General features: G+C 40.2%; 1 protein-coding gene across 3 annotated transcripts in view; it reads right to left on the bottom strand.

Annotated features, from left to right (window-relative positions):
- Positions 1 to 553: 553 nt before the first annotated feature.
- Positions 554 to 14,694, bottom strand: part of NEK11 (NIMA related kinase 11) — a 267,788-nt gene continuing 253,647 nt past the window's right edge. For all 3 annotated transcript variants that reach the window (XM_074270948.1, XM_074270949.1, XM_074270950.1), the window contains one exon: positions 554 to 2,911. In XM_074270948.1, the coding sequence (XP_074127049.1) occupies positions 2,704 to 2,911 (208 nt within the window). In that variant the 3' untranslated portion in view covers positions 554 to 2,703. The remainder of the gene's footprint in view (positions 2,912 to 14,694) is intronic.

The raw sequence follows: 14,694 nt of genomic DNA, 5'->3' as shown, positions 1-14,694 counted from the left end.
ATCATCCTAATTGAGGCCTTCAGGAACGGGGTGAAGAGAGGCCAGTAGACTGTTATACTTACTTGAAGGCTTACCTTGACCCTGGATGGCTCTCCCCTGTAACTGGCAGGAGGTAATTGGAGCAGAGACGCCTATAGTGTCTATCTGGTAATAATCACAAGTCTAAAGTCCAGCCTGGTCCCACATCCTCCTAATGAAGAGTTATGAGAATGCCTGATGGCTGTAAACTGGGTAGAACAAGGTTTGTTAACCTGGGGTTTGTAAACTTGGTTTAAATTTGTTGGGAAGGAGACAAGTGAAATTCAATACAAATTTGGTTTCGTTCATATTTCTCAGTATTTTAATTCTCTACATTTAGAAAATTATTCTGAGAAGGGGTCTAGAGGGTTTCATCAGGCAGTCCAAGGGTAGATATTTGTGTATGTAACTAGATAACATATATATATATGTGTGTGTGTGTGTCCATGTATACATGCATGTATATATACATACATATATTGTTAAGAACCTTTGGTATAAGACATCTTTGAATGAAGGAAAAAAGAACACAGAGTTAGATGCTCATCAATCAATAAGCTTTTATTAAGTATCTACAACAGTGCTAAGCACTGGGTTTCAAAGACAAAAATAAAACAGTCCCTGCCTCTTATTCTATAAGAGAAGACAACATGTATACCATGTATTTATAATGCAAGGAAATACACTTGTCATGAATAAAAAGCCTTCAACACATCTGAGTATTTTTAGGGTATAAAGTTCAGTTTCATGGGTGTAGATTGGAGATAGGATTTTGAATCTTGATTCCCCCATAAATCCTTTTATTAGAATCTCAGTTCAACAAACATGTATCAAAGGCTTTCGATGAATACAGCACTTTGCCCTTCCCACAAGGAGTTTACATTCTAAATAAAGGAGAAGATGCAACATGTTCCTAGAAATGTAAATACAGCAAGTACAAAGCAATTTCAGGAGGAGGAGGAAGAGGAAGACATTAACAACTGGACTGGGTGTCCAGGGGTAGGGAATTAGTAAGGATTTTATCAAACTGAGCCATGAATGAAGCAAGAGATTCTAAGATGCAGGGGTGAGGAAGGATAATGTTTCAGATAAAAGAAAGAATTTAGGCAAAGGTGTGGAGATGGGAGATTGCATGCCAAGGTAAAGAAACAGCTAATAGATCAGCTTGGCTGAAATGCAGAGTGCATGAAGGAGAGTTGAAATAAGTCTGGAAAGATAAATTAGAATCATAAATCACAGATACAACCAATATAGAACTTTGTAGTCTTTTAAGGGATAAAAATAGATAAATTATCCATCTATAAAGAAATAAATTTGTTTAGCTGATATCCAGCTTAGAAAAAAGTAGCACTTTATGGAATATAAATGTCTTTTAGGAAAACTTTTAAGGAAAGGCGTTCTAGGAGGTTCTACTTTAATTCAATGGCTAAATATTTTTTCTGAATTTAGTCAACTCTAACATATGATTATATAGCTTCTGACCTTAGGATTCATCTGGTACATCCTCATTTTATGAGGAATTTAATCACCAGCTAAGGAGTCTTCATTTAATTCTAGAAGTGATAGGGATGTTCTGGACATTTCTGAGCAAGGGAGTAAATTATAAATATTAATTTGGCATCTGTTTTGACATTGGATTGGAAAAGATAGAAAGAAAGAGGTAGAGAAGAGAGAGACAGACACAGAAAGAGAGAGACAGACAGAGAGACAGAGATAGAGACAAAGACAGAGACAGAGAAAAACAGAGAGACAGGACAGAGAGAGGGGAAGCAGATAAGTCTAATAAAGGAGTTACTACAAAAATCCCAGTGAGAATCAGTGAAGTCTGGAACCAAGGCAAAGGCTATGTGAATGGAGAAGACTGACTCAAGATGTCCCAGAGGTAGAACAGACAAACTTGGCAACTGACTGGACACAGGGGTGAGGGAGAAGGAGTCTAAGCTGAGGCTGAGGCTGCAGACCTCAGAGGTTGAAAGGTGGCATTTTCAATAAAATTAAGGAAGATGGAGAATGAATGTGTTTTGGGGAAAATAAAAAGAGGGAAATAGCAAGAGGGTTCCTTTAGCCCCTAACGATTTTCCTACGTTGGAAATGCAAAGTTAATGTCAATAATCCCTATAGAGTCCCTGGGGCCTGGCAGCCCAATGAGCACGATCCATTTCTCAGAAGCCCATCTCCTGGGTGTAATTTCTAGAACTGGGACTAAACACAACAACTAGAAGAACAGAATGTTAGAGCTAGGAGCAATGGTAGAGATCATTTAGCTCAAACTACTCTTTTTATAGGAAACTGAGACTAAGAAGTAACCCAACAAGATAAAACCAGTTAATAGCAGAGATAATATGGGAACCCAGACATGCAGAATTCTATTCCAGGACCCTTTCATTATTCCATTCAGACTTCCTCCCACTTTAATAAAGAACTTTAAAAAAATACCTTTTAAAAAGCTGCTTGGGAAATGACCATTTACCATGTGGGATACTCCAATCTTGATTGTGCCATGCTGACCAACATATAGCACACCCAAATTAAGACAAAAGTCTATTTTGCGAACTTGAGAATCATAAAGATTGTGTCCCCAGCTATTGATCGATATAATCCATCTTGTGCATTTGTTGGATTAATCCTTGGGATTTGTCTCCCATTTGGTTAGTGCTTGATTCTGTCCACCTCTTAAAAATGGTTCTAGAGCTCAGAATCTTCCCTTGTTGTCTTACACAACTGCTCCTCGAAGTAGATGAGCTGATCCACTTCAAAACAGTCGCTGGCTCGAGGCACCACTTTTTCCAGGGACTGCCTGATCTCCTCTTCGCCGGCATTCTGTCTCCTGGCCTTCTTGAGGTAGCTGTAGACCGTCTCAAACACTTCCAAGCCCAGCTTCTGAATGGCTGATCTGCACAATAACAAAGAGAGAAAACTGACAATCTGAACTTCCCGCTAAGAGACAGTAAGCTCCTTCAGGACAGGGACAGTTGCCTTCCATCTCTCTGCCCCAGTACCTAGAATAGTTTTCTTTCTGTCCAACTTTGTCATTTCATTTGTATTTAAGATGCCTCAGTGCGAGCATTCCCCTTACCAGTGAAGATCATCAACTGTTCTATAGCAAGTGGTTTTAGAGAGGAGTTTGAGGGACTAAAAGGTTAAGTATTAAGTTAAGGTTAAGATAAGGTTTTTCAAGGTCACACAGACAAAAGTAGCACTTGAACTCGGGCCTTCCTAAGTCCATGGCCAGGTCTTCATGCACTGCACTGCACTGTCTTGCATGGAATGGGGCCCAATCAATATTTGTTCAATTCATTGGACTCTAGTTTGACTTAAAGGCCTTTGTTAACAGTCTTTTTTAGGACGGCCACTGCTGGCTGATCTGGAAGATCTTTTCAAGTGACCTTAATATTCATCTAAGCCTTAATGATGGAAATATTGACACTGACGATAGGAATTCTATTGCCCACCCTGATACAGGGAAAAATCTAGCCTTGAACGCAGTCCCTGGGACAGAAGACCGTCCTCTTGGTCCTTTGTTCTTGAAGAGGACCAGCGACATCATGGGGTGATTGATGACTTAGAGGGAATTAGATTTAAGTGAATTAAGGAAGAGCTGTACAAAGTCATCAGCCTCATTCTCTCTTCCAGGCCCTGAAGTTCAGCACCAAGACAAGGGGCAGGACAACTGTTGATAGCTTAGGATGCAGTGGATGACCTTGGTCATTCTAAATTAAGGTCTTTCCCCAGCCTCAGTTTGTCTGGGGCAACTATACTATGGATGGAAGCAAGGAAAAAAAAACTGAAAAGATGCTTTAAATCTCTTATTTTTAATGTGGGAGAAGAGGCACTGTGGATAGAAACTGGGAATGATGATGACCAGGGACAAAGTTCTTCTTCAGACCTTTAAGTGCCTTTAAAATTGAATCATCTTAAAAAATGGGTCGTCTCTACTAATGTACTGTTGGTAGAGTTGTGAACTGATCCAACCATTCCGGAGAGCAATTTGGAATTATGCCCAAAGGGCTATAAAATAAGTGTGCCCTTTGACCCAGAAAAACTTCTACTAGGTCTATATCCCAAAGACATCATAAAAAGGGAAAAGGATCTATTTGCATAAAATGTTTATAGTAGGATTTTTAGTGATGGTAAAGAATGGAAATTAAGAGACTGCCTTTCAATTGAGAAATGGCTGAACGAGTTATGATATATGATTATGATGGATTATTGTGCTAGAAGAAATGATAAGCGGGATGATTTCAGAAAAACATTTAAAGACTTCCATGAACTGATATAAAATGAAGGGATCAGAACCAGAGAACATTGTATATAATCACAGTGATATTACATCATATAGTGACCAACTGTGATGGATTTAGCTATTCTGATCACTACAATGATCCAAGAAAATCCCAAAGGACTCATGATGAAAAATGTTATCCACCTCCAGAGAAAAAACTGATGCTATCTGAATACAGATTGAAGCATACTATTTTTCTCTTTAGTTCCTTTGTTTTTTCCTTATCTCCCTCTCTTTTCTTCCTTTCTTTCCTTTTTCCTTCCTTCCTTTCTTCCTTTTCCTCGATTATTTTTGCACAAAGTGACTAATATGGAAATGTTTTACATGCATAATCTATATCAGATTGTTTATCATCTTAGGAAGGGGAGAGGGAAGGGTAGGAGGGATAGAATTTGGAACTCAAAAATTTAAAAAATACAACAAATATTAAATATTATTTTTACATATAATTGAGAGAAAACAAAATATTATTTAAAAATAGAGTCATCTCTAGCACAGATTTCTTCTGAATGCATAAATTTGGTCAGGTCCAGAAATCTTTTTAGAGTATTCTTAGAACTTCATCCACAAAATCCAATTTGAATTCCTCTCCATAGCTTGGAAGTGATCTTGGGTAGGATCTTGGGTAGTCCAAGGCTATGCCATCAAAGTACAAATTCCAACAGGTTCTACCAAGCTAGAAAGGTTTCAAGGACAAGGGGATAGGCTATGTCTAGTATCTAAAGACCAATCTAATTTGAGCATAAAGGCTAATGACAATGATATAATCAGTCTTTTTTGGCCACAGTCTATGAAACAGAAAAAAATATAAGAGAGCTCTTCTCTTCCATCACCCCCTTCATATCATATACAATCTTTGAGTACCCTTTTTCTACTTTCCATAGCACTACAATTCAAGTCCTCATTAATTCTTCCTTAGATTCTCTCTAATAGCATAATGTCCCTGGTTCCAGGTTCTTCCTTCTCCAATCTATGCTTCACATAACTGACAAAACAAAAACAATCTACCAACAGATACCATATGATTCGCCTGCTCAAACATTTTCAGTGGTTCCCCATTGCGTCAAGAAAAAAAATTAAAAATCCCACCCTGACATTTAAGGCTCTACAGAATCTAATTCTACCTCACTCTTTATTTCTTATTTCATATTTTAGAACCTAATACATTATATTATATGCATATATATGTGTATGTATGTATATATGAAAGCAATGGGTTAATGAGTCAGGGGGAGAAAAACTATCTTTCATATATATTTCTGAAGTGAAGCAGCCAGAGTCACATAAGCAAAACAAAGCACAGAAGAGTAATTACATTATTTATTGTATCATGGTATTAGGGGACACCCTGAGCTTAACCTAGCAATAGTCCTTTGTGCTCACCCTCTAAATTATCTCAGCCTGAGTAAAATCCGAGAATTGTTTCATAGAATTATTGTGTTACTTTCACCTGCACCAGGTGTTCTCTCAGCTCAAACAAGTTCCAGTCAGGAAGTCCTGCAATGAGTCAAATTTGTCTTATTATGACTGTTACCTCTCATTGTGAGGGCCATAGCTTACTGTGTAGTCATTGGTATAAGTCTCCAGTGCCCTCCCTAGGGACGGGGTCCCAGCATATATGTCTAATCCGTCTCTGTGCTCGCAAGCCATTTCTATTACTTTGAAATTAAACCAGTGAAATTCCCAATTCTCCTGTCTGCTCGCTTAGCTCTAGCTATCCATAAGTTTTAGAGGCTAGTATCTGACAATTACAAGTATTATCTTCCCATGTAGGAATGTAAACATTTACATCATTAAATCCCTTATGATTTCTCTTTCTTGTTTTCATTTGTGGATCTCTTTCAGGTAGTCAGTAGATTCTTTCCATTTCTATTTAACTCTGGCTTTAGAATATCAGGGTAGTTTTCCTAGATAATTTTTTGAAAAATGAAATCTAGGCTTTTTTTTAATAATTTTAATTTTTTAAATCATCTCTCCTGTATCAATTTTCAAAGCCAATTATTTTTTCCAATGAGATATTTAACATTGTCTTCTATCTTTTCATTCTTTTGGATTTACATTAGTGTTTCTTGATTTTTCATAAAATCATTAACTTCTATTTGCTCAATTCTGATTTTGAAAGAATTATTTTCTTCAGTAAATTTCTGTGCCTCTTTTTTCCATTTGGCCAATTCTATTTTTCAAAGAATTCTTTTTATTGGATTTTTGTACTTCCTTTACCATTTGGCCTACTCTGTTTTTTAAGATGTTATTTTTTTTTTTCCAGTATTTGTGGGGGAGGTCTCCTTTACCAAGCTGTTGATTTGTTTTTCATGATTTTCCTGCATCATTTTCATTTCTCTTCCCAATTTTTCCTTCACCTCTCCTACTTGATTTTGAAAATCCTTTTTAAGCTCCTCCATGTTCTGAGACCAATTCATATTTTTCTTAGAGACTTTTGATGTAGGAGCTTTGACTTGGTTACCTTCTGAGTGTGTATTTTGATTTTTCTTCTCATCATAGTAACTTTCTAGGGGCAGAATTTATTCTGTTTTTCCTCATTTTCCCAATCTATTTCTTGACTTTTAACTCTGTTAAAGTAGGGCTCTCCCTCCAGGGTAGAAGACACACTGTTCCAAGTTTCAGCTGTTTTGAGAGACACAGACAGTAAGTTTTCAGTTCTACCAAGGAGGAATGATCTGGAGAGAGGTGTGTTTGCTATTCTCTTGGCCTGTACTCTGGTCTGTGAGTGACTACAAGCACTCTTTTCTGCCTTGCAACTATGACCAGGGTCCCCACTCTACTATGGCCACAAGCCCTTATCTACTAGTGCTCTTCTTCATGCTGGGACATCCACTCAGGACTGTGACCAGATCTGACAAAGCAAGAGTCCAGTTTTAGCAAAGAGACCCCTGTAATCTCCTTCTGACCAGTTGTTCTACCCCTTACCATTTGTGGGCTGAGAGCACAGAAGTCTGGCTGACCTTCTAAAATGGTTTTATCTGGAAATGATTTCACCCTGTCCTTTTGTAAGTTCTGCTGCTCCAGGAATTATTTTATGGCCTTATTTTAAAGACGTTCAGAGGGGTTTGAGGGAGAGATCAGGTGAGACTTACTGCTTTTTCTCTGCCATCTTGGTTCTATACCACAAAGTATTTTTTAAAAACAAGTTCAAAGATCTGAGGTTATGAATGTGGATGATTTCCAAAGCCTTTTCCAGCTCTGAATCTTTTTGATCCATTTTATTTAGAGCATAATGAAGTTCATTGCTCCGGAGGCTTGATAAAAGAATGTCAGGTCTTTCCTTGGTCAAAGGATATTAAGATTTTGCTTGACAAATGGACCTCACTGACAAGGATGTCAGCATACACACACACACACACACACACACACACACACACACACTCACTCTCTCTCCTCTCTCTCTCTCCTCTCTCTCTCTCTCTCTCTCTCTCTCTCTCTCTCTCTCTCTCTCTCTCTCTCTCTCTCTCTCTCTCTCTCTCTCTCTCTCTCTCTCCTCCATTGAAGGAGGGAGGGTGTCCTGGGCAGCTGTCTCTGTACTTCCCATATACCTCCATTCCTGGACTTCAATAAGATTTCATCATCCTGCAAGATCATATCCTCCTCAGTACCTCCGGGCCCTTCCCTTTTTCCTCTGATTAGTTTGGACAGAGAATACCTCCCAAAGCCTCCATTTAAGAAGGGCACTCAGGGCACTATCTTTTCCTTCTCTGTCCAGTTGTATTCCTCTACATTTTATCTTCATGTACCTTTTTAGCTTCTTTTTACCTTGTTCCATTGTGTTATAAGCTACAAGAAAATAGGGACTGCCTTTGCCTTTCTTTTTCTCCCTAGCCCTTAGCACAATGCTGGCACATACTAAGTTCTTAATGTTTCTTGATGAACTGACCTCTCTCACCATCCCTTGATCCACTGTTTCTCACAAACTCTTAGAAGTCCCCATGTGAGTGACTGATCTACAGGTCAGAAAAAGCCCAGGGAGTGGGTGGATGGAGGGCTTTGTCCTGTTCTGCAATGTTCCTGCTACATTTGAGCTCCTCTGCATAAAGAACAGGTCAGTTCTTTATTTATATATATAAAGAACACGTTCATTTTAAGAAAAGGAAAGAAATGATGGATGTCGTAGAATTGCCTTGAAAATATTACAGTGTGAATTTATTCTGACACTTGGAAAACAAGCTGCAGTGTTCCTGCCAATGACGCCTTCAGATATTTATGGAATTTGTAAATAGAAAAACTCTATTTAAGGGGAACTTGGTGGTGTTATCTAACATCCAGGAGGCACTGAGGGCTCCCTGTCCCATCTCCAGCAGAAGCAGCAGTAAAAAACAAAAACAAGAAAACGACAACAAAACCTGACTTTTACTGCTCAGGGTACCCTGACTTCTTCAGCTTCAGAGCAGGCAGAGGAGCTCCTGCTACCCTTCACCTCCCCAGTGCCCTCTCAGTGACAGTCAGATTCTGTGGTTTGCTACCACAAAGCGACATCAATACAAATGTTAAATGACTATGACCAAAAGCAACAGGCAGAGGAATCTCTGAGATCAGAGAAATCGGAGATAAATGCTTCTCTCATTCATTTCTTCTTTCTGATTGATCCTATCCCCCAATCAACCATTCTGTTCGAGGGAATATTCTTCCCGGAGAGAGACTGAGGCTTGGATTTTGAGTAAGTCTCTGTATCTGGATTTCTGTTTTCACGTCTTGCTTGTATCTCAATCCTCATTAAACCACAGGGACCCCTAGCTTTTGCCTGCCCACTTGGGGCAGCATGATGTAGTGGGTAAGAATAACAGGCTTAGAGTCCACATGTCAAGTCTAACACTTGTTAGATATGTGACTTTGGCAAAATTACATAATCTCTCTGGGTTCCAAGTTTCCCCATTTTACAAATGGGGTGTAAAGAATTTTTAGTGTCTTTCTCAGAGCCTTTGTTGTGAGGATTAAGTGAGAAGATGTGCATAAATAAATATTTTGAAATCCTTAAAGTTATTTGTTGTTATTATTATTATTCTAATTATTCTATCATCTACCTAGCAGTTTTAAAACCCTCCAACTCATCTCTTATTCACTTCACTTCACAAATGCAGTTATTTCTTATCTTGTAGACATTGCAAACACTGCATCTTATCAATTTGGGCCATTTTTTCCATGTTTATGAATAGATTTATTTTTATCAAGCCCTCTTAATATTTATCTCTAATCCTGAGCCTCTTCACTGGAGCCCATGTCCCCTAGGGTAGAATCTACACCTTCTAGTTCTGCAAGGATATATATGTCAACAATCCTTTTCTTAATCCATATTTCCCAATTGTAGAGATAATGAGGAAAGAACGAAAAAGGTCAAGTTTGGAATGAATACATTATATATAATCAAGGATGATCCAAGAACCTCCATGTTCAAATGCTAAAAATATAGATAATAAGAGAGTTTGGAGCCTGTGTAGGAGGAAAACAGTCCTTATGGAAAGAAATAGACAATCAACAGCTCTGCAGCCCACCTTCCATAATTCAAAAGCTAAGCCAAGCCCTGCACGTGGATTTTAACATTTTATTAAAAAAAAAAAAGTTATTGCCTGTGCTCTTTATGGGCAGTATGTTGCAATCAGGGAGAGAAATCTATAACTTGAGGTTTATTAATTTTTTTTATGCAATCACTTCCCCATCATGAAAAGAACTTAGAATCAGACTCCATTTATTATCTGTATGATCTACCTCTCAGGACCTCAGTTTCCCCATTCTGTAAAAGGAGAAGGTTGGACTAGAAGGTGCCTAGAGGCTCCCAGTTCTAAAGTGATCATCGTATATTTCATAATCTTACTCAATGATTCAAAATAACAGCAATAATAGTATTTCATACTTGGAAGTCCCTCTTTGTGATCCCCCTTTCCTATATGGCATTTTGGTTTCCATACTAAGCAGAGTATCTAATCTGCTTTCATAACCTGCATATTGATGGAGGAATGTGTGTTCAAAAGCACTTTGGCCCTGGGGTCCACTTCTGGTTCTTCCACCTTTGAGGCTGTGAGACTTCGGATCAGTCACTTCCCCCCATTCTCAGCTCCTTTATCTATAACACGAGGATGGTAGCCCAGATGGTCCCCAATCCAATTCAATTCCATAAGCATCCATTACTTGCCTAGTATGCCCAAAGCATGGTGGGAGGTTCTCAGGAGACAGAGTCACAATTAACCAAATGTCTGTCTTCTAATAGGTTACAGAGAGGGATGGGAGGATGGAGATTTGGGGCTGAGAAGGTCCTCAGAGGTTCCTGGGTTCACTAATGTCTTAATTTTTCAGATGAGGAAACTGACCTACAAAGAACTTAAGTGATTCACCCAAAATTGTTCAATCAGTATCAAAGGCAGAATTTAGGCCCAGATTTCCCTAAGTTCAGTGTTCTACTCACTACACCATACAAAGGAACCCTCCCATTGGGAAACTCCTTCTAACAATGAAGGCGAGCTTATGACCTTAGAGAACTGTCTCTGCTACTTACAACCTAGGGGTGTCAGAGTACACAGAGCACCGTGTCTGGACTCAGGAGGACTCAACTTCATGAGTTCAAATCTGGTCTCAGACCCTTCCTAGCTGTGTGACCCTGAGCATGCCTGCCTGCCTGCCTCAGTTTCCTCATCTGTCAAATGAGCTAGAGAAGGAGATGGCTAACCACTCTAGCACATCTGTCAAGAAAAGCCCAAATGGGCTGAAGTGACTGAACAATAAGCATTAAGGGCCAGGCAGAAGGAATAATCCATGCCCAGATTGCACAGTCGGTGTGTTAGAAGTAGGGTTTGAAGTAGTGCCTTGGGGGCTCCAAGGCCAGCTCTCTCTGCCATAGGCTATGCAGCTCCTGCTGGTGAGACATAACATGTAAGTATTGTGGGGGATAATTTGAGCTTGAAAGAAAGACCACTAATCATGAAAGAATTAAGGGGGTGTTCTTCCAGGTCAAAAACTTGACTAGCTATATTTTGTCATTGTTATTAAAATAGGACACGGACAGAGTGGAAGCCTGAGGGAGGTGAAGGTTAGGTTACCAGGAGGGATCATTTTGGAACTTGAGCCTCTAATGGAGAAAGCTCTTACCATTCCTCTCCTCCCTGTTATTTTGGATTCATTTTATCTGTGTTTTGTGTTTATCTGCTGGAGAAAGAAATGGCAAACCAGTGTCTTTGCCAAAAAAATAAATTAAATAAACCCCATTGGGGTCAGAGATAATCCACCATGATTAAAAGGACTGAGTACATTTTGACTCAATTTTTGAATGGGAGCTCCTTGAGATGATTTTATTCTTTGTACTCACATATATGTCCAGGAGCCAGTACAGTGTCTGGGAAAAATCTATATCCTTAGTATATGCTTGTTGATGGAAGGATGGGGTTATGTGAGTGGAAGCAACGAGAGCAAATGGGCAGAAAAGATTGGAGATATGCAAAGGCTACACGTGAGGAAAAACTTCCTAACAGAGCTATCCCAAAAAGGAGGCGGGTTCCCTCACATTCAACTCCTTAGTTGTTGGAGATGGTTTTTCAGAACTGCAAAATGTGAGATGTGGAAGGGACCACCGAGACCATCTTGTTCAATCCATACACCCAAGAAATCCCCCTGAGATAAGGTTCTGAAGAGGCACTAGCTGGGTGCCAGGTCCTGGGATGTAAGTCTCAGCAAAGCAGATCCCCATGGCGCTTCCCTTCTAATAGGAGCTGATACCACAGGAAGGAGAGCTAGAAAGGGAGAAGGGTGTGTTTCCTCGGTCACCTTTGGGAACAAGTGCTCTCAGAGCCCAGGACCAGAATGGGGGCAGCAGGATTGGGAGCTGCCCGCCAGCCTCTGCTGGACACCTCAAGAGGGTGCTCTTGCTGTCTCTGTAACAGCCCCCCTAACTTCCGGAGGGTCCTAATGAGGAGGAAGTCTCTCTGACATCAAACTTGGTCTCTGGGCCACTTTCATCCTTCATTTCTGATTCTTCTTCTGGGACTGAAGCACAAACTGAAATCTTCCACCTGACAGTCCTTCAAATACTTGAGGATGAAGATGGTCCTTATGTTCTCTTAGTGCCCCTGATATTTCTTTTTCCTGAGCTAAATACATCCCCTCCCTGCAAATGACTCTCATGTGGCCCTCCGCCATCCTAGCCTCCTCACACTGGACACCTCTTTTCTCTTAAACTGGTGCCTAGAAATGAACACAACGGCCCAGAGGAGGACAGAAGGCTGAGGGGGGAGGACATCCCCTGACGATTCCTGGAAGCTCCTGGAAGCAGGGCCCACATTTGGGCTTCTATGGCCATGATGTCCCACTGTGGACACCTTTAGCTTGCAGTCCACTAAAACCCCAAAGTCTTTTTCTCAGAACAACTATGCTATTATAGGTTATTCGGTCCAGATTGGGCCAGGTGGCATCCAAGCCCCTTTCTCATTCAGATTCTGAGAATACCAAGGGAGTGAAGATGGGGCGCAGAGGGGGAGAACAGGGAGCTCCCAGAGACCCCTGGGCCAGACCAGAAGCTCTGGTGAAGCCCAGAGGAAGAAGGCCCAAGGGCCTCCCGTCCTCCTTGGAAAGGGTTCCCCTCTCCGGCTGTACTAATGCTGCTCAGCAGATTGCCCCTGTCTGCAGAAGAGGACATTTTTCAGCATTCGCTTCAAAACAATATTTAGCTTCATGGCAACAATCATCATCTACGGCCCAAATTATTATATGTATGTATGTGTGTCTGTCTACATTTATGAATGTGTATGTGTACATGCACATATTATATTATACACAGCAGGTACAGATTAATACAGATGTACTTGTGTTTGTGTTTATTTTGTACATGTCTACACACATACACACTTATATGTATATAGGTACGTGTGTTAAGTATTTTATTCTTTTTTTCTTATATCCTCCGTTCCTGGCACATTGTAGGTACTTAATTATTGGAATGTAAAACTGGCTCTATAGGAGCCTTAGATATGACAGAAATGATTTAGCCCTACAGGACAATAATGCAAGAACTGGGGCCAGGAAAGCAGGAAGGAGCCTCTTTAGCAAAAGCAGCAGAAAATCCTCCTTGTCTGCAGGACAGTCACATCCGATTTTTATCCCATTTTGGCTAAATTAAATTTTTTTTATGCAAACACAAAAGATCATTTCCCCTACGGCTTCTTAATAAATGCACAATTCCTTTAATTCTCAAATCCTTTGGTAACTACAGACAGCTCAGCAAGAGAAAGCCTTGGGAAACCTTAAGAATAACCGAGGCAAGCTTAGCAGAGGGAGAAAAACAATGTCTAAGCAGGAGAGCAAAAATGTTTTGTAAGCCTTGGGGAAGATGGCTGAGAGAAATCAAAATAATACCCCAGTGAGCTTCAGTAAGTGACTGAAATACAAAGAGGCAATGCCTTGAGATGGTAAGGGTAAGGGAGTGCACCCGCCTTTGGGCACTATTAAGCACCTACTGGGTGTCAGGCACTTTAAAAATATTATCATCTCATTTGATCTTCACAAGATCAAGCATTGTTCAGTTGTTTCAGTCACATCCAACTCTTCATCACCCCATTTGGGGTTTTCTGGGCAGGGATTTGCTTCTGATGCCAGGCCCAGTGCTCTACCCACTGGGGCACTGAGTAGCCTAAAAGATGCTATACCTTGGACCTGTGTCTGCTTCACAGCTGATCCTGTGAGGATGGTGGTTCAATGCCCCAGGCCTTAGTTCTTGATACAGGCCTGCAGAGCACTTGGACAGATCCTGTGGCTATCTGACCTTATGGATCAAGAAATGATATTTTCTCCAATGGAGGATGTGGCTTCCTAACACACCTGGGAAGCGGGGAAAAACATGGGCCAAGCCCAGGAAGAAACAAGCTCTCAAGAAATACATTATCACAACTTATTTTTGGTTCAGGACATCAGGGAGCCCCTCCCTCCTCTCCTTCCTTCCCCTCTGATCAAGTTACTTTATATGACTCTAGATCAGTGGCAGATTGGGTAGTACAGTGATTAGAACTGGGATTTTTCTTTTTAGTCAGAGGATCTGAATTTGAACCTTAATCTTGCTGTTTCTATCTTTGTAACACGGGGAAAACGATATCATTCCCCTGATTTCTTCATCTGTAAAATGGGAGTGGACCTGTTCAAAGAGTGGATGCCTGAGGTTATAGATTGCTAACTCCAACTTTCCTAAAAAGCACTTGCAGAGTCTGATGGGGAAAATAAGATGCTGTTTTTCTCAATTTCTTTATTTTTTTAAGACAGTATTTCTAATCCTATATCAAATAATGCTAGTTCCATAAATACCAGCTATTGCAGTAAAGAAGACAGAGGGAATAAGCATAAACTAAAAGGGGGTAAAATTATCTCTCTTTAGAGATGAGAATGCCTGAGATATAACTAAACTGAAACAATAA

The sequence above is a fragment of the Sminthopsis crassicaudata genome, chromosome 5 (assembly GCF_048593235.1).
Source record: "Sminthopsis crassicaudata isolate SCR6 chromosome 5, ASM4859323v1, whole genome shotgun sequence".
NCBI classification, from domain to species: domain Eukaryota; kingdom Metazoa; phylum Chordata; class Mammalia; order Dasyuromorphia; family Dasyuridae; genus Sminthopsis; species Sminthopsis crassicaudata.
This window is presented reverse-complemented; position numbering and strand designations above follow the sequence as displayed.